Source organism: Amblyomma mixtum, chromosome 1 (genome assembly GCF_055824585.1).
Source record: "Amblyomma mixtum isolate Tamu chromosome 1, ASM5582458v1, whole genome shotgun sequence".
Taxonomy (NCBI): domain Eukaryota; kingdom Metazoa; phylum Arthropoda; class Arachnida; order Ixodida; family Ixodidae; genus Amblyomma; species Amblyomma mixtum.
Window position 1 is genome coordinate 190,090,364 of NC_143012.1, and position 20,022 is coordinate 190,110,385.

The window sequence follows — 20,022 nt, forward strand, 5'->3', positions numbered from 1 at the left end:
TTAATTGAAGAAAAAGGTAAACGTACTCAATTCTTATAAAAAGTTACTTCCGACAGCACGAAGTTTTAAACTTCCTGTGTAATAATTTGATTTACTTCCGAACTTGTGGTCAAAATATTGTGCTAATATTTATCTCCACGAATTCTAAACTAAAATAGAAAGCGAGAAAAAGGGGTAGAAACTATAATTGAGATAGGTAGTATGATTGGATATATTTATAAATAAGGATATATTAAAAAAGCATCGCTGCATGAATTTTAAATTTTTATTACAAGTTGCTGATAACGCAGAGCTGGAAAGGAGAAAGAAGTCGCGTATTGGCAACGCGTAAACTTTCGGCAGGCTTCTGCCGTATGAAGAATGGGCAGCCTGCAACTAACTCTTCCTCCTGTCATCGGCACTGGGGGACGGTGTGTACATCAGCAGTATATTTCTAATTTTGCTTTGTGGCAAGTGTTATTGGTAGTGACGTATCCAAGTCCACTGACACTATCTCCCCCTACGCGAGTGCAGTATTGCGAGTGTCTGGCATGCGTACCCAAGTTTTCTTGACGGCATAAAAATTGTGCACAAGTAATATGATGGAAATGTTCAAACAGCGACTGGTATATTTTGCCTGAACAAAGCAGAAACAAGCTTTTTTTTCAGTAGATGATACTGAGCAAGAAGAGTTGTTAAAGCACGCAAGTTAAATTTTCCTAAGAATACATATAAAAACGTGAGGCCAGTAAACACGCAGCACTAACACTAAATGGGACCTTTTTAAAATGCTTAGCGGGCATCACCTTAATGATGCATCGCCTACTGTTAGAAGATCCTACATTTTTATAGAGTAAAATGTAGTTGCAGATCGTGTGCTTTATTACGCGGAATAGAGGTACGTGGTTACAAAGGTTAACATGCAATCTGTCTATGACGCCATCACAAATGTAACGTGCAGCGAGAGTAAGGCAACTTAGCAAATTGGCAAAGGGAGTATTGAGCAGCTTCCGAAATCTAAAACACACGTTAAATTCTGAGGCAATCTCTCCAACCAAAACTTGCTGCAGGACTACTGCAAGAGCGAGCATTCCGAGCATGCCGTACCATGTGTGCTTCGCTCCTGTCGGAAGACGCATGTAGCGCGTGTTCGCGCGGTTGTAATCGTTACGTGGAGTGTATGGCAGTCAAACGTAAGGCCGAAGTTAAAGCCTTGCACGCTACTACAAGCAGGATGAAAATATCGGATACAAGGACGCAGAAAGGTGCCCCACAGGATGGGCCATGGCCATAGACGTACCAAACTAGGAAGGTCCTAGAATTGTTGCAGGCACTGTTCGAATTGCTGCAGGCACTGTTGTTGCAAGTACTGCGGCGGAGGAGTGTGTCTCAGCGATGGCAATGACAGAGGCAACAGCTGCTTCAATAAATGTCACGGGCTTCCAGGAAGCCGTCGAAACTTTACGCATGGATTAATCTTCACTTGTCCACAGGCTTCTACGCGAAGCATGAGAGAAAACCACCATTAAAGTATACATAGTCTGGACCCCTGAGCACGGCTCGGCCCATTATATTAACGCCATTCAGGATTGGTGAGGCCCGAGGCCGCACCAATTGTGCACCAATGGAAGACCGTCCAACACAACGCTGAACAGGTACCCTGCATTTATGCCCACATTCTAGAGGAGCACAGATTACGCTATCAAATATTACCCCTCCGGGTCACCCCCGGACCACAGTAAAGTGGCCTTATAGGAGGCCCCAAAAAGGCACGAATTCTAAACGGACTCGTTCTTGTATGTTTTGCTGAAGCACATAAGCACATCTTTCACCCCCCTGATACTGTCAGCTTCGATCGTAACTAACCTCACGGTTGCTTTAATTGCGTGGTTCTATCCAATGTTCGCAGCAAGTGTACTTAAGTACGACGTAGGATCGTGAAAGTCCTTTATGCGCGTCTGCTTATTCAAACAAGACCTTATTATGGCGATTTCCAAGCTTTCCAGCGTGGTCACATGCTTCTCGCCGATACCCTTGCTACCGACAGGCTGGTTTAGAAACGCGATATAACTCATGGTAAAAGTGTTCACGGTAGCAGGTGGTACGTCCGCCTCCCAGTAATCGTCCTCGTCAGACTCCCTGCAGTGCCAGAGTTCTCGTTGTTCACGTACTATTATTATCCGTACCGACGAAGTCATTCCAGGCGACATCAAGTCGTGCGAGCTACGCATCGAGGACGCGTTGCCAGAGATCCACATGCATGCGATAACGAGATGCTTGGCAGAGTCGTCTATCGTTCCTGGTTCAAGGAATTCTTCATGCACTCTGCAGTCAGTGTTATTCAAGGCACCTTATTATACCACTGCGGGTAGTGAAGAAGTTCGAACTAGGGCGTCGCGGCACCTGGCCGGTCAGTTGGTAGCACTACGCGCTCGTGACGCTCGCTCCACCGATGGGACACGTTAAGCACGAGAACACCTTGAGCACGACGGAAGGCAGCGCGTGGTACGCCGCAGGGTTGGCGAGCACGATAACGACCTTCCTATTTTTTCGCCAGTCGTGGTCGAACTCAACAAGAGCGAACAAGACGCCTGTCATCACCATGCCCGCTCAAACCTTCTGCTTATGCTTATAGTGGCACATTTGTCGAATTAAAAAAAAGTGTGCATTGTTCAGGCCTTTATGTCGCGCATGTAGCGTACGAGAACGTAGCTTCCAAAGCACTGCGCCTTGCGAGTCTGTCTGATGACAAACGGCGACCACCAGTCACTGCCCTTCTTTGTGCACAGAATGCCGTTAACGCGACGCTTACTGCACTTTTCCAGTGGCCCTAGCCGTCACCATTCAGGAGGTGCGTTTTAGACGGCCGCATGTAATAAAGAATTTTCTCGGCCTTCCATATGTCGCGTATTTTTCACTTGTTATTGACTTCAATTATTCAACAATAATATTATATTTTTATTTCTATCGTCGCTCTCAGCTCCTGCAAGAAGCGGCGGCTTTTGATTGAGGGCCAAGTTTAATGTACGTCCTTGTTCGCTGTAACCGAGTTTCAGCCCATGTGTTCGCTGCATCCGAATCGAAATGGCATTGCCCTAATAGGAAGACGAGGGAATGGAAAACGGGGCTCGTTTTGAAGCAAATGACCGAAGCAAACAGTTATCGAAACCAAAAAGCATAGGGGATGTTTTTTTTTTCTAATTTTTGTAGTTTTTCTCATTGCGTAATAATAAAAGACGACGAAAAACAACCCCATTCCGTCGGTATAGCCCGAACTCACGACCTCCGAATTTCGTGTCCGCTGCTCTACTAACCAAGCCACGGCAGCGGCTGTCCAATCTCCGGCTTTTTGGGGTATTTGTGCGTAGTGTAAGCGAAACTTGAGTGAATCCACATGCGCTGCCCTCTTCCATAGCTGCGGACGTGGTACGCCCTGTATTATTGCAAGTGCCACGTTCGAACGTGGTCGAACGGTAAGGGCGGAAGCTGTGCGTGAACCCTCCCGTGCTTAAAAGGGTTAAGAAGAGGGCGTTCTACTACAGCTTCCACCCTCACCATTCGCCCACGTTGGAACGTGGCACTTGCGGTAATACAGGAAGTACCACGTCCGCCGCTATGGAATAGTGTGGCGCTGGTGAACTCTGAAGTTTCGTTCCCACTACACATAAATACCCCTGAAAGCAGAAGGTTGCAAAGCCTTCGCCGTAGCTCTGTTGGCAGACACAAATTGGTGCTGACGAAAGTAAATGACGTAGTAACTGTCGCACATGCTCGGTGGACACTTGAACCGCGCCGTAACGAAAAGGATAATGGAGGGAGATAAAGGAGAAAGGAAAAAAGAGAGGCCGAAGTGGAGGTCTGCGGAAGCAAAGAGATGAAGGAGAGACATAAAGGAGCAAGGAAGAAAGGTGCTGTAGTAGAGGTCACCGGAATAATTTCGACCACCCGGTGATCTTTATCGTGCTTTGACATCACACATCATTCGGGCACTTTTTGCGTTTAGCCTCTCGAGAGCACCGGACGCCAAATTCGCAGGTCGTCGGTTCGTATCCCATTGGTGACGTGTGGTTGTTTTTCTTCGGCTTTTATTGATCTTCCAATGATAAAAACGACGAAGGTTATAAAAAGAGATCGCCTATTCCCCTCGGTTTAGGTAGGTGTTTGTTCCGTCACTGCCCTACTTACACATTTTAACGGTGACATGACCCTGGTTCGTAATAAGCGAGCATTCGTTGTTATATTCGTTATAAATGGGCTCGACTGTATCCCCCTTATGGCCTCTCATGTGGCGTCCAACGCATCGTATATTACTCAACACTAAGACCTCCACCGAGGGCCCATACTAGACCCGGAAGCCTCGACAGGGGAAGCCACTCTCTCCTGCTCCTTCCCGGATGAAAAGCGATGGCTGATCGACTGGGCCTGCTGAATCGGGGCGACTAATGGAGCCCTTTACTAAGGACTGTGCACAATAGAAGTTTCGAACAGCATTTGTTTCTGACCGCCATCCGTTCTGAACGCGTATAAACCATTTATCTCATCTACTCGTTAGAATTGGTCCTAAATCTCGCTACTAGATCCATTCCCTGCGTTTACAACATGACATGACATCAACTTTCTTCTTTAAAATTGTAATCCAGCTTGGCACCGTTCTCTGGTCGATGCCGCATTGCCAGCCTGTCCCTCTGTCAGAAGTTCTATTCTCCGAATTAAACCCCATACGTCACTGCCGAAGCCCACATATCTCACCGAGGCAGCCATCCGTTTAAAGTTCGACGTTTACGCGCTACAACCATTACCTTAACCCTTTCCTTTTTCTTCGCAACCGTCGCATACTGAAACTGCTTGCCCATATTCCACTTCCCAGCTTTTATTTGACAACTTTCATCAATGATTACTTATCGCGACACGTTATTATTTGTATAAAAGCCACCCCTGTACAATGTCCCCTTGCAGGTGCGCTTAAAAGTAATAAACTGAAAGGAACTGAATTAAAAGTGGATTTCCGCTATTTCTACTACTACGGCAACTAATGCTACTAATACTGAGTTATGCGCACGTGCACGAAACTGAACTTCTTTTCACACTCCATATCTGCAGTGCAGAAACGGTGTACGAACTGAAGTTTTCCTTTCAGAAATTGAACTAATTGTGGTTCTCGGCTTTAGCGTGTCCCATAACTCATCCGTAGACCTGGTTCACGTGTGAATCAATTTTCATGAAAACTGTGGTAAAACTTCCTCCAGTGTTTGTGTTCCGAAACAATTAATCGGAATATACGATTGTTTTCCTTTCTTTTTAGCGGGAACGTCCTGCAAACATCTATGTACAAGGTAGGCAAGACCTGCAGTGAATGTCCATCAGACACATCCTGCGATGAGGCCACTGGTTTGTGTGTAAGTTGATTTCATGCTTAAACTTTTCTTTCTATGGGGAGGAGCGTACTAAACGGTATGCAAGATAAGCGTGATTTTCCCAAAACCGGTGTCATCTTGGAGCGGTGCCGCGAGCGATTTTAAGAATTGGCCCGCGGAGCAGTGTCGTTTGCTACGTTGCCTGAGCGGTTTTTCGGCACATCTAGATAAGTTGTCAGAAGTTTGCTCTATAAATATATCTCGGCAGTGCTACCACGTGAATACCTGCCAGCTAACAAGAGAGAATAACCGCCAGATGTAATTCCCAGACTTTCGTGGTTCCAGCAATAGAGAGAGCATGAGAGAAAGAGAGAGAGAAAATGCTTATTATTGGTTATATATATATATCCTCAATGAGTGGGCCCCCTTTCCTGAGGGCCACAAATTGCCAGCCGCTCTGCACTGTCCGGTAGGCAGGCCTGCGTGGCAGAGCCATCGCCAGCCAGCATCTCCTACCATGTCGTTCGGGTCTGGGTTTGGGAGTATTGTTTGTTTGTCGCACGTCCATGTTATGTGTACTAGTCTGGGTTTACCGTCGCACCATAGATATGTTTGTTTAAAATTGGATGGTTGCACCTTGTTCTGTATGCGAAGGTTGACGTACGTGTTCGTCTATTATCTCCTCCATGTGGATAGAGTGGTGGTGTCCAGGCTTTCTGTCTGGGGCGGGGTACATTCTCCTGTCCACTCTGTATTTTCTTGCTATTTCAGTGTAAGTGATGTGAAACAAAAGATTTCCACGATGCAGAAAAACGCTCTCATGGACATGGACCATGGCAGCACAGTTCTTCTGACGCACTTAAACTATATTCCTAGAAAGGTGATTTGTCCTCACTGGAAGGGCTCACGTAAATACGAGGCTCTATATGTTAAAGCAACATGACCGAGCAAAAATGCTTAACGGGCACATATAAAGTGCGAAGCGTTTTCTGCTAGACATACGCTGCACGTGCGGGCATTATTATCGCATGTGCACATGGCGACGAGGTGCATTGCTAATTCACAGATGGGGTAATATAATAAAATTCTAGTTTCATATTATTCTGATTATTCTTGAAATTACTACACTACATTTTAATCATTCTTTCCCCGGACTGCGAATGACTGGAATGGCCTTCCTTGAGAACTTGCTGCTATCACATGCCAATCTTTGTTCCTCGAAGGAATCACTCGTGTACTAGCTGAGTGAAAATCTTATATTTGTATAACTTACAACTTATATGTTACTCTATGTTATATGTTTTTCATTTCTGTGTGCCCCACCCCTTATGTAATACCTTCTAACGAGGGTATTTAAGGTATTAAAGTGAAGTGAAGTGAAGTTCGATTGCCTAGTGCACTCGATGTCGCTGGAATAAATCAGGTACAAGAGCTGATGAGACGAATCAAATAAAATGGAACGAACATATTCGCATTAAGACGGCCTTGAATTTATCACATGCCTTTCTTTCACTGCACACGAGCAAACTGAGAGTACAAGGCACTGTGATTCCTTCCAGAAGGGAGAGCGCGGTGAAAGGTCAGCTCTTTGTACATGCCTTCTACCGGCGGATATGTCTAAAAATGTATAGTCGATTCTTGTTGCACATGGTTAGTAAAATTGATTACCACGAAAAAATGCAAAAAGGGCGCGTTTTATGAGTTAAAATCAAAGCGACAGAGAATACCAATTTGTTGGGGGCGAAGAAGCTTGAGAAATAAATATTTGCTCCTCCTCGCTACCTGATCTCCTGCTTTTAAAATTCACAGCATGTGCAAAGTTCTCCGTCGAAGAAATTTATTTTGAGTCATCATGAAAGCGCAAATCAACGGTCTGGCGGTTGTCATTTAAGTCGGAATTTTATAAACGTCAGAGTGATTTCTTTGTTGTTTCTTGTTTATTCCTTTGCACCCTCGAGAAGAGAGACGGTTTTGCCCACACGGTGCTGCTTCCATGAAAAACCACGGGCAAGTTATCCGTGAAGGTTTGATGCAAGCGCTATTTCACAGAGTTTTGTTTGTATTGTTTAGGGCCCCAAGGCGACTCAGGCTATGAGGGCCACTGTAATGGAGGGCTCCAGATAATTTCGACCATCTTGTGTTCTTTAACGTGCACTGACGCCGCACAGTACACGGGCCTCTACCATTTTGATGCAACCATCGAAAAACGACAGCCGAGGAGGGGTGGCTTATCTGTTTTTTTCTGCCAGCGTCCGCTTCGGCGGAAGCGGTTGTTAAGACGTGCGTCTTTTCTCTCTCTCTTTTTCTCTTTCCTTTTATCTTTCAAAACTCTTCTATCTGCACGTGGCAGCGGTGGTGGCTCGGCTTGGGCCAGTCGGCAGGCCCGTGCATTTTCCTTTCCATATTTCTCTCAGTCGCAACAACAACCGCAGCCGCGGCCGGATTCAAATCCGCGTCTTTTGGGTCAGCAGCCGTGCACCGTAACCATTGAGCCACCGCAGCGGCTGACTTTCGCATAGGCTGACATCGGCAGGATTGCTCTTCAGCGCTACCATATTCGATGAAACGAAGTGCCCCCCCCCCCCTCACTTTCCCCTTGGTATTGAAAACTGCCGGTAGGAATTTCCTCCTGCATAGACTCCCCTTGGATGTTACCCTGTTAGCTGCCTGTGATGGAAAAATCTAATCACCAAATCATCAAAGGCCATCTTCTATGCCTATATTTAGAAGAAAATGCATCCTAACATGCCCGAACGTCGACTTCTAGAAGTCTATTCATTAGCTCTTAGAAACGAAGTTTTATTGACCCACAAGGTATTGACACCACAGATGGCATTTAGCCAATCAATTTGACTAAAGTACTCTTAGATCTGCATGTGGGTTAATTAGTTTGAGCACTATTTCAGCACAGTTTCAGCTATTTTCAGCACTATCCGGCTAAAAAACAAGGACAGTGGATTTTCAGAAGAATGCCCCATAGCTTCATATCAGTCGTTGTTAAGACAAAGATCGTGTTTGTAGGCACATTGGAAATCATGATTTGACATATCAATCCAGTCTAATCACCTTTTAATGATCCGGTTATCCGAGTGGAGCAGCAAAACATGTGTTCAATAGTCGTACGTGTCAATTAGAACGTAATGACCATTAGAACAAACTCAGAATTTGCATGCACCAAAGTAGAAACATAAAAAAGCGCATCGGGATCAGCGCAGAATGCAGTGACTCGGTGGGTAGCGGAAGGGAATCGAGGAACGTACATACATCTCAGCAAAACGACAAGAATGAATGAAAGCAATGCCCCCTCTTGAGGAAAATAGGCTCTTAGGATGCGTTTTCCGAAGAGCAAATAACAGTCAATCACCAGCAACGCGCCAGTTCTTCCTAAAAGGGTTACGTAATCGACTCACTTCAAATATGTAAGCGAAATTGCAGCATTAATACGAAGAATTTAAATATTGTCACAGTCCACGTTGCGCAGACCCAGTGAGATAGCTGTTGTGCGCATCGTCTTCCTTCGTCGCGGTCGCATCAGTGATGCTCTGTGACGTAACAATGCGATAGTTTGACAGAAAATGTAGGTTATTTGTTCAATATTCCTGTACGCAGTTTGCAAAATACTCCCTTTTTTTCCTGCTGTTTTTTAGCTCTTTTCACTTTGTGTCTTGTTATTCAGAATGCAAATGCGGACAAATTTTTGAAGCACATTTTCTTGCGCGTGTTCGTGTTTCTTTGCATGGCGGTGGTGCCAAAACATTTACTTAATGTTATTGCCGTATACATTGGGCGCAATCCTCAGTCGAGGCGCCCGATGGCTGACGCAATCCGGAGCAATAGTAGCCGTGCCCCACCGCGTATTCTAACCAGGAACGAACCAAACAAAAAACGTGGGTACTGTAATCACCACAGGTTACGTGCTCAAAGAGAAAGTTCTGAAGAATAGAGCGCATGCTTTATTCAGTCAGATTGAACTTCTTAATGAAGCAAAGGAAAGAAGCTCAAAAATTTAGTATGAGCTCGCGTCCCCTAATTTACTTTACTCGTCAGGCTAGTGTTGGCTTGACATGCCTGTCGCATTTACTCCAAGAATGGTAAATGCTTTACGTAAGCTCAACACCTTATCCTTGAGAAGTGACGACAATAAAATAATGTTTCGAACCCTATATAGGTCGCCGGAAAAAAGCCGGCGATGTGCAAATAAACTTTTATCACTTATCGCTTATTGACGCTTGCTGACTGCGCACTCCGCGAAGAGGCGTCCTTGAAAGCGTAATGTATACCCAGGAGAGAGAGAGCGATCTCGATGAAGAGGAAATATAGAAGAGCCTTATTTTTTATTGCTATAATGTTCGACTACAGTTTTATTTCATTACGGTATGTCTCGCTGCTGACGTGCTGCCGCGGGACGTTGATCACCACAAGGTGCTTACGAAAGGCATTTTAGGGAAACGAAAAAAGTGATGCCAGCGGCGTTCTTCTAGAGCTGCAGACGAAATTATTGCTTTGCATGCGAGACTCGATCCACCTTATTTAACGGTTTTTTGGGCCCAGCTAGACATTTGTAGGATGCTCTAAAGGTTTTTGGTCACAGCCGGGTACTGGGCTGCTCCTACATGTTTCGTTGGGAAACAATGGGGAGGTATGAAATTATTTGCTTATTTACTACCTTTTACTACCTTTTACTAGAGAACTGAAATGCAATCAGAAAAACTCGGATATGTTATCTCATTGACAGGAAGTACAAGTGAGCTGCATTAACACTTCTAAAGGCAGGTCTTCACGCCTTCGAAGTAATTTCCATATTCTCTAGAACGGAGCCTTCTCCGTCTGAGATCTCAATTTACTTTTCGTATTTCAGTTACCTTTTTAAAAGTTCATATCGTGCTGATAGTGCAGACATTCTCGTATACTAAATCTGACACGAATTATGCATCAGAAGAAACTAGCCGCGGAGTACGAGCAAACCCAACGGCTTTAATGGAAGTGAGTGGTGAGCCGTGAAAGCAGGGCAGATGAAACGGCAGATGATAAAAAACTATTTGGCTTCGTTCGTGCTTTTTATAATTATAATAGGCCCCTTTGATTCAAAATATACCAAATAAATGTCTAAGATGCACAAACTAACTCCTAATGTGCTGTCTTAAGAGCAAGAGTTACTGGACACTCCATTCATTCTTCTGTCCTAAATTATGGGCAACCAATACGACATGAATTGCATCCTACTCTGTCCCCCTATTGTGCTTGTTTAATTAGTGACCAATATTCTTTGGTCATTCAGCACACACCGGGCGAGTCTGACGGCATCGGCGACACGGCAGAAGCTGGCGGTGCGCTTGGCGGCGGCTGGCTGTGGAAGATAGCGGCCGTGCTCCTCGTGGGTGGTGGCGCCGCTGTGATGGTCGGCAGCCTGGTCTGCATGTTTAAGAAGGGATCTGACGATGAAGCTGCGCCGCCTCCCGCTGCCTTGTCTGAGAGGAGACTGAGTCGACGAATGGCTGTGACTCAGGACGAGTGACAGAAGATCAGAGGAGCTAGGGAGAGCCCGCATTAGTTTCCTAGCACCACTGCGGCTTTCCTCGCGTATCAGCAAATATTTACTGCCACTCACATGTTAATAAACCTATTCGTTTTATTGTATAAATATCTGCCATGGTATAACATTTTGAAGATGCAATGAGCACCCTAAACCTGCCCTCGTTTTCCATGCTCCAGGGGCAAGAAAACGGCGGTTCCTTTAATGGATCGATCTCTTCAATCCCTGTGTAGCAGAATTTGAACGCTGACTAGAATATTCGCTTGGCTTCACTTCCCGAAGCATACATGTTATGGCGGAGGCACAAATGAATAAAATTCTCCCATTACCCAGCATATGAACGCTTCAAGTAATCATATACAACTGTAGATACAACCACGAAGTGAGTGGTGAGTGGAGTGGAGTGCCTCACCCGCCTTCCCCCGGCAAAATAGATAATATTTTCTTTGCTTCCAGGGAGAAGGTGATATATCAGCATTTGTGGGGGTGCGATAAGCGGTCTCGTTCGTTCGCAAGGGCGAGGGATATAAATAAGTCAAAAGATAGAAAATATGGCGAACAATGCGATTCGTACACCTGTCTGGGTCTGTGCTGTGATCGCAGCCGCATGACTATGATGAGGCCACTGAAAGAACTTTATGTAAAAAAAATATTCAACGAATAAGATATTCCCAATTAACTTCTGTAATTCTTGTAAACACGCGCAAGATACAATTCGAGAGATTTGGTCACCTATGGAGTTTAGACTAGGGTGACGGGATGACCTGCACATATTTATAGTCCCTCCATTTCCGCTTTACATGCACAAACTATGCTGTAATAAATATTCTGTCAAAAAAAGAAGTGGATATCACTAAGTTCAGAAGGACTTCGAAGAAATCCGGCATGTGAGTAGATTAAGCACCAAACCGGGCATTGACACTGCAAACTATGTACACCTCACACGAGTCAAAATCAGAGCCCAGGTTCCGCTTAGTACTATTGAACACGCTAGCAGAAGCATTCATAAGGCCTGATCTGCTTCCTTTCAAAGACAAACATATATACAGGCTGCACCGTCCTCGCAGCATACACCTCTTCGTGTAAGTATTGTTTAGCCGCAAGCTTCTTTGACCAGACTTTGACCAGACGGAACGTTACAGCTGGTCCTATACGCTAATTACTTCCGGTACGTTACTTGAGCGCTGATGCGTCAAAAAGCTTCTGGTTGAAATGCTACAAGGTGCCCGGACAATCGGCTTGATAATTACGCAGCTTCCTTACGACTAGCCCGAACTATGCGGTGACACAGAAAATGATTGTGGCAATGTAATACGCCTGCGGTTTTACTCGATACTCCTGCGCCTGGACAGCAGTTCTGCAAGTCAGGAGACTTGCTGCGAGTAAGCCCGCAAATTAACAAATCCAGGTAAAAAACCCAGTTTTAGACTCGGCGCTTTCTTGATAGCACGCGTGATACAATGATAAATTACGCACAATTACGTACGTACGCTTCACACAACTTTCAACCACATGCTTTACCATCTTTCTCCGAGTTTCTGGGTGATACTTGTTGCTTGGAGATAAAGCTATAATATTCAACCATCAAGAGCAAGGAACCCACCAAATCGCTCAAGCATTTCATATTGAAAATCTTGACTAAGTCGGTTAGCCCCGATTATTTGTCATTCTTTGAAGAAAAGCGTCTACTTACCTCTTTGTTTTACTTTGTGTGTTTGTATTTCGTTTTTTACTGCCAGGACACCTGCGTATATGTATTTAAATAAAGTACCGTCTTTGTCAAAAGTAACCACGCTGCCTGGTTTGCGTCTAGCTTGTATATTGGAGCATTTGTGGCTTTTCTAAATATTGAAACGTGTTGGAAGGTAAGAAGACCCCCCGTCCTAACCTTTAACAACAATTTCAGCTTCAGGGAAGCTGTAAGACCTCCGCTTTGCAAGTTAGAAGCAAACCATGCAGCCTGGCTACTTTAGACAAAGACTGTACGTTCTGTTGATAGCCAGCGTTCGTGTTGCGTATCTCAATTTCGTCTTTCATTTTGTTGCTCTTTTTCACTACAGCCTTGGGGACGCTCGTGAGTAGAAGTGCGTGCTTAGAGGCGAGCTCATTTCCAAAAGAGATTAAGCTGCCGGTGTGGTCAGTAAACAAATGCAAGATCGAGTAGCTCAAAATTTCATACACTTTACTGAGAGCCGGTGTTTCATGCAATGCATTCTTTGCACAGAAAATATGTTTACAGCTTCCTCATCATCAAAGAAAACCTTGCCTCTGCTGCGGAGGTGACGCAGCATTGTCTTGCATTTGAGGCACTTAATCCGCCCGAATTTCGTCAAGTTCGGTCGGCTGTGAAACGTTACAAGCTTCAACAGTGTGAGCGTTCCTGGATCTTAGGATATCGGCTCAGTGGTTCAGCTGGTCGGGCTTGAGAAGTTGACTTCTCAGTTGCAATGTGTCTCTCACAATCACGAGCGCCACCCGTGCTCCCTGCTTTGGGCATATGTAGAGGAGCTCATTATGTACCACCTCTCACATGTGAAGAGCGGCGCAAAAGTTACGTCGCGAGAGATACGGCACTCTTTTCCAAACCTCGACAGCAACCTGGCTAGTACTTACCCGGTGACCCACTAGAGTCCACGCCACATGAAGCACCTCGACGCGCACCTGCAAGGTATTCTCGGTCAGCAGCCCTCTTACTGACCGGGGTGACTTCCGGTCCCCGAGCGTAGCGTCGCTCCGCCCCCACTGTGACCCGGCCGTTCTACTTCACTCTGCCGCCGTTCCAGCCCGCCGCCACAGGGAAGCCAGCTGGTGCGACCGGTAGAGTTATGGTCGCCGGAAGGTGAACTTCGCCGAAACTTCTTCCCATTCTCATGCTGAAGAACAAAGTAGCTGTGTGTGTTGGCACCAGTGTCCACCCAGTGGTGGACACTGGTGCCAATGTGTCTGGGACGACTCTTTCGCGTCGGCATCGTCTCGAGCAGAAAGTTATGTTTGCTTGGGATCGAGTCGTCACAACGGTGGTGAAACTTTAGTGCCTGCACATCTTTGGTTTGCCTGTGTAGCACTGGGTGGAGAAAGTATCAGGACAGAATTTATGGTGTTAGATAGTACTGCGCATGACGTAACTTAGGGCGTTCACTTTTTGCGCGTGTGTGGAGCTACACTAGACATTAGAGCCGGCAAATTCTATCTGCTACCACACATACTGTCTGCGTCCGTCGAAAATTCGCTCCAAAGTCGCGACGGCTTCGTTTTCCTCACGCAGGACGCGGTCCTGCCAGGTCAGGGAGCAGCTTTCGTTTCCGTGCAATCTTACGGGAATGGACTGAGGCCTTGCCAGATCATAGTTTGAAGGAAATATTGAAGAAAAAAGTATCGGTTCCACATGCCGTCATGGATGCAGCGAACGGTTGCACACTTCTCGGTCCGGAATCGTTCAGCGCAAACAGTGCGTTTTCCGTCTTGCTTTAAACTCGCGAGATTTGACGCCCTTGTTCCCGACACTGTCTCGGCCGTTTCTGAGAGTCCCCGAACCTCATCCGAGAAGCCGGACTATTCTTCTCAGTTGCAACAGATGGTCAATAAGACATCCCCCCTACCCGGTGGCATGCATTTCATGATGTTCTCGCGCTTCATTCCCACGTGTTCAACTTTACATGCACCGCATCTACTTCCCCTTTGCCCGTCTCTCACATGTAGCATAATTAATACGGCGAATGTCAGTCCCATTCGCCGGAAGCCGTATCGATACTAGGCGGCCGAGCGCAAAATCATTCGCCATCATGTCCAAGAGATGCAGAAAAGAGGAGTCATTCGGGAGTCTTGCTGCCCGTGGGCCACGCCCGTACTACTACTAAGGGTGAAAGACAATTTCTGGGGCGCTATGCCGGAAGGCCCGAGTTTGGCGCTCGCCCGAGTTTCATCCGAGTTTGCGATGACGGCAGTCAGTGAAAGTAGATAGCGCGGAACGTGCGCAGGCAGCGGACTATAAAATGTAGAGATAAAGCACGTAAAGGCGATACAAGCGCACCCTGCGCGCCCGTTTCACGCTTCAAACACAATACACTGCGCAATACCAGGCCGCAGCGCTACCTGAAGTTATCAGCGCCATATCAGCAATCGCGAAATCATGACTTCTCTCCTATCTATCTGCCCACTCACCGCTAGCTGTTCGACACGCCTTTTCGGGGGCGTCAAAGGCGTGTCTTCTCTTTCAGGCTCTATCTGTCTCTCCATTTCCGAAGACGAACAGTGCGCACTAGGCGCACTCTTGTATCAACCCTTTTTCTTCTCTCGAATACGTTAAAAGGCAACAGATAATATTACGAACATTTTGTTCATTTCCAAATTTATTTTAAAATCTGAAACAAATGAAGCGTTGTTGAAAAGTATAGCTTTAGCAAATTAACAAAGATTTGACACTTTCTGCCGCTAGTGGGGATACTGAGACCATTGCTTGCAGCGTGGCTTGCATACGAACTAGAGCGGCAGCCGGCCGTGCCGAAAACGAGAGCTCCTGCGCTGACACGCCGCCGGTAGCGCTGCCTTCGACTGGAAAGACTGGGCAACTACTAGACGCTGAATCTGACTTATTTTTCGGCCATTGCGATAATATATTTTATTGTGTCGTATATCAAAATATAAGAGTCATGCATCTTCTGGCTTGCATAATACACAACAAAAAACTGGACTGCATTGCACCCCCCCCCCCGCGTAACTGCTGCTCTCTGCAGTGACCTCAGGTGGAGTTCTTCGCTGCTACGGCCGCTGCCGCACCCCCCTATGGCCAACCATTGCTTTTAGTACGCTCTTCGCGAATCTCAGCGGTAGAAATTGGCCGTGCGAGCGGCTGTGATGCGGTGTGAGAAAAAAATTGCTGTTTGGCTGTATTCAATGATTCATTCTAGGGCCCGGAAATTTAGGCATTTGCCTAAACATGCCTAATGCCTAAACGGGAGACTTTTGCGCTTGCCTACCTTTTTTGTTATTTTTAGGAAATCCTGCCTATTTAACCACACTTTTTGCCTATAAATGCCCAAATCCGGCACTTCGGTCCTCGGTGCCGTTTTTCAATTTTGAGACATCTGTTTATGTATGGTGAAAGGCGCGCGCCGATGTACGCACAAAAGGCGCGGGTCTCGCCGAACATTTTTCTCGAATTGTAACTTGAACGTAGTGTAACGAAGTGTTTATCTCGAAGTGTAGCAAAAGGCGAGTTTGGAAAGAGATCTGACATACATTAGTGCAAACTTCTCAATATTGACGGAAAGGATGACAAAGTTGGAAAAGCTGGACTATCAATAGATCAATCGTTGAAGGTAACAGCAGAAGCACCAGTAGCACTTCGTGAACTGGACGGAAAGGGCGTTACTGCTTCTACGGAGATGCAACAATTAGTAAAAAAAAATAGATACCTGCAAACAATTTCCCAAATCAAGAGACTTTCTACGCGGAGATTATACGGCCACATCACCTGAAGGCCTAAGCCTTTATCAGCTCTAAAATTGGTAAATTGGTTTTTGAGGAAAGGAAATGGCGCAGTAACTGTCTCGCATATATCGCCGGACACCTGAACAGCGCCGTAAGGGAAGGGAGGAAGGTGGGAGTGAAAGAAGAAAGAGAGAAAGAGGTGCCTCAGTGGAGGTCTCCGGAATGATTTCGACCACCTGGGAATCTTTAACGTGCACTGACATCCCAGAGCACTCGGGCGCCTTCTGCGTTTCGCCTCCATCGAAACGCGGCCGCCGCGGTCCGGTTCGAGCCCGGGTACACCGGTTCGGTAGACGAGCGCCTTACCACGGAGCCAACGCTTTCCAAGCAACAAGCGAAACAACATTCAGCAAAGCGGAAAGTTGGGCAAGTTGGATAACGTTCATGATGTAAAAAATAGCGCACAGGGAACACACGGGACGGATAGCGCTTGTCTGAGTCGTTTACTTTCCGTCCCGTGTGTTCCCTGTGCGCTATTTTTTACATCATCAACAAGCGAAAGCCTGGCGTAAACTTCAAACTAAAACCTATCCAAATCCCCAATTGTGTAGCTTCTATTCGGATGGACTGTACTCAGACAAATGCAAAAATTGTGATGCCAAAGCCGATCTAAATCATATGATCTGGAACTGCCCGCAGTCCCTACCCGCGAGTCGCTTCATTACCGACTCTGATCATTGGGAGGCTCTATTGCTCAGCCCCGACCGGGGGACACAGATCAAGCTCCTCCAGCTGGCTGAAGACGCCGCCGCTGCCCAAGAAATAGCGGCCGCCGTTTAAGCTGGGGGCGACTTCGGGTCGCTCCTCTATATCCGCTGGAAATAAAGTTCCACCACCACCACCACCACCACGGCAGATATATTTTTCTTGTTTTAGGTTCGTGCCACTAAGCTCATGTGATGTCAAAAGAAGCCTTTTAAGGTACAAAGATATGCTTAGCGAAAACCTAAGGAGCTTCAAGTTCGAAAACCTGAGAATGCGCTTCATTCCTTTAGTTGATGACTGCGTACTCTCCGTGCTTGATTTACAAATTTTTTACTTATGAATAAAGAGTATTATTCAAAGCGCCTATTTTTTCATTACAGCGCCTATTTCAATATTTTTTACAGCCTAGATGCCTGCCTATTTCTGGGTTCTTTAGTGCCTAAATTTCCGGTCCCTATTCATTACGTATGCCTGTTGTGTGTGACGCCTCTTTAGTGCGTTGCGGATGCGAAGAGCGTGCTACCCAGCGACACAACTCATCTCATGTCATCAGACGCTGACTAAAAGTTCTGAAGGTGGTGGCGCGCGTATCTGCGTAGTATTTGTTTACATCGTGCGCTTCAAGGTTTTGCGGACTGGTTTTGTCACTAACGTCGTTCGCCGTTGTATACCGCAGTGACATCGCAATAATATCGTTCGGGCAGATGAGGGATCCTGTTTGTAATAATGGAATCGGACTTATAACAGAGAAAGGTGTTACGGTTGTGAAGTACGCAGTGCTTGCGTGCTGGAAATTACAAACTCTTTATTGCACTGGCTCTAGAACAGCGACCGTTTGCCGATCCCGGATGTGTTTGACACATTGATGCTGAGCTTTATCACCGATGAAAGCACGGCCAAGCCAAACACCTGTGGTGCCATGTTGTTGGAGTAGGACGTGCTCCAAGCACCGTTTCGTCATCGCGGTCCGGGTTTGACGCCTTGCAAGCAGGTGTGACACGCCGTCAGCGTTGTGCTGTGTCTTACGTGGTTGCAACAGGCTATAGTGTTGTGCAATCTTGGTATGTGAGCGAAGAAATCGGCGGCTGTCGCCACGTTGCGTGTCCTTCGCAGAGGTGCTTAGATTAATCAGCGATGACGTCCGTTTTGCCTGTTATATTTCGATGGTCAACATCGTCGATGTCTGTCAGCAATCAGCACAGCCGCGCAGCATACCTGTAGCCGGCAGGGATGTTGGGAGTGGCCCACCCAAAGCGCGTACGCCTATAATTTATGTACGGCACGCCGGGGGCGTGAACAATGGTTTTGATTGACAGGTGAACTCGGAGCTAAACTCGTGAACGTGAAGTGCCCCGAATTCATCTCGGGACTGTCATGGCGGCAGCAGCAGCAGCCTGGGTCATCGCTTCCTCCGACGGAAAATGTCAGTACGGCCGGCTGGACCCGTTTACTGTCATGGCCGACGACGAATTCCAGTGACATTTTCGCCTCTCCAAAACATCGGTACGATGGCTGTGTAAAGAGTTAGGCGGCGACCCACGCCTGCGGAGAGTGCGTACCGGGCCTCATTCGCTTTCGAACAGCAAGTCCTCTGCGCCCTCCGGTTGTTCGCGACCGGGAGCTTCCAGGGGAGCGTCGGCGCAGACCATTTTATTGGACGTCACCAAAGCACTGTGAGCCGCTCTGTGAGGGACGTCTCCGACGCGCTTATCGACGCGGCTGTGCAGAAGCGGTGTGTTGCTTTCCCCACGACTGCGGCCGAGCGTGCGTATGTTAAGGAGCGTTTCCTTCTGCGCGGCGGCATCACAGACGTCGTGGGATGCGTCGATGGGACCTACATTGGCGTAAAGGCCCCTTTGAAGTCCAGCCCTGACATTGTGAAGGCCAACTATTTCACGAGGAAGGCACATTATGCATTGAACACAATGGTTGTAAGAATGCTCTATTTTTGCTTTCATGCATGTCACGGTTAATGGAACGTTCTCCCATTTATTAGTGATAGTGGTCCGTGTACTGTGCAGTGTCAGTGGATGTTAAGGAACCCCATATGGTTGAAGTTATTGGCAGCCCTTCACCATGGCATGCCTCCTCGCTTGAGTTACTTGGGGTATTAAACCTCAAAAACCGCTTCCGTTTATCAGTAACTGAGCAGTTTTACACTCAGCGTAGATAATTTTTTTTTACCTCATGTTTGCGCACGTAATAGGTGCATGGATTTTTCCAGCTATTGCATGTATGCATTTTAATGGGTTTTTGAACGGTAGCATTTGTGTCGTTTGGCAGATTGCATTCTTATGCAATATTCATGATCGTAAGTCGCAATAAATGTTTCACTTTGGCTGAAGTGGAAAAGCTCCTGCCGGAAGCACTGGCGTCTGTAAGCCAGGAAAACTGGCATAACTGTTGTGTTCATGTGGAGCAAGTTGAGGCTGAAGCATGGCAACGTGATATGATTGTTGACGCTGAAATTGAACCGGTTGTCTTCAGCATTTCCGACTCGTGCAACTCCTCCTCTGATGAGTCGAGCACTGATTCCAGTGATGAATATTTGAGTGGCATCGAGGAACTTGTCTGACTTCGAATTGATGTGTAATACATATGCTAACGACGAATGAGAGAGGACTCATCGGCTTGCTGTGATCACCTTTGTGTGTGTGTGTGGAAATGTGAAATATCTGTGTATGTGGGTGTGTGCGTCGATCAGTCTACCGAGGAAATTGTAACATTTCCATCAAATCATTGCATCACTGCAATTCGTTGCATCAAATTGTATTGGGGAGTAACTTGTAGTGTAGGTGTTGAGGTGGTCATGTTAATAGTGTCTGTAGAGAAGTAGAATTTGTAAAGGAGTGCAAATAGTACTTTTTCCAATTAGAATACGTATACTGGTACACGTCGTCAATGTGTGCAGTTTTTGGAAGTTTAATTGCAGAAAAATACGGTGGAGCTTAATGAAGCGTT

General features: G+C 46.5%; 1 protein-coding gene across 1 annotated transcript in view; it reads left to right on the forward strand.

Annotated features, from left to right (window-relative positions):
* Positions 1-10,848, forward strand: part of LOC149370306 (venom allergen 5-like) — a 33,003-nt gene extending 22,155 nt beyond the window's left edge. The window contains exons 5-6 of the mRNA XM_089577493.1: positions 5,282-5,375; positions 10,612-10,848. Of these exons, the coding sequence (XP_089433619.1) occupies positions 5,282-5,375; positions 10,612-10,848 (331 nt within the window). The remainder of the gene's footprint in view (positions 1-5,281; positions 5,376-10,611) is intronic.
* Positions 10,849-20,022: the final 9,174 nt, after the last annotated feature.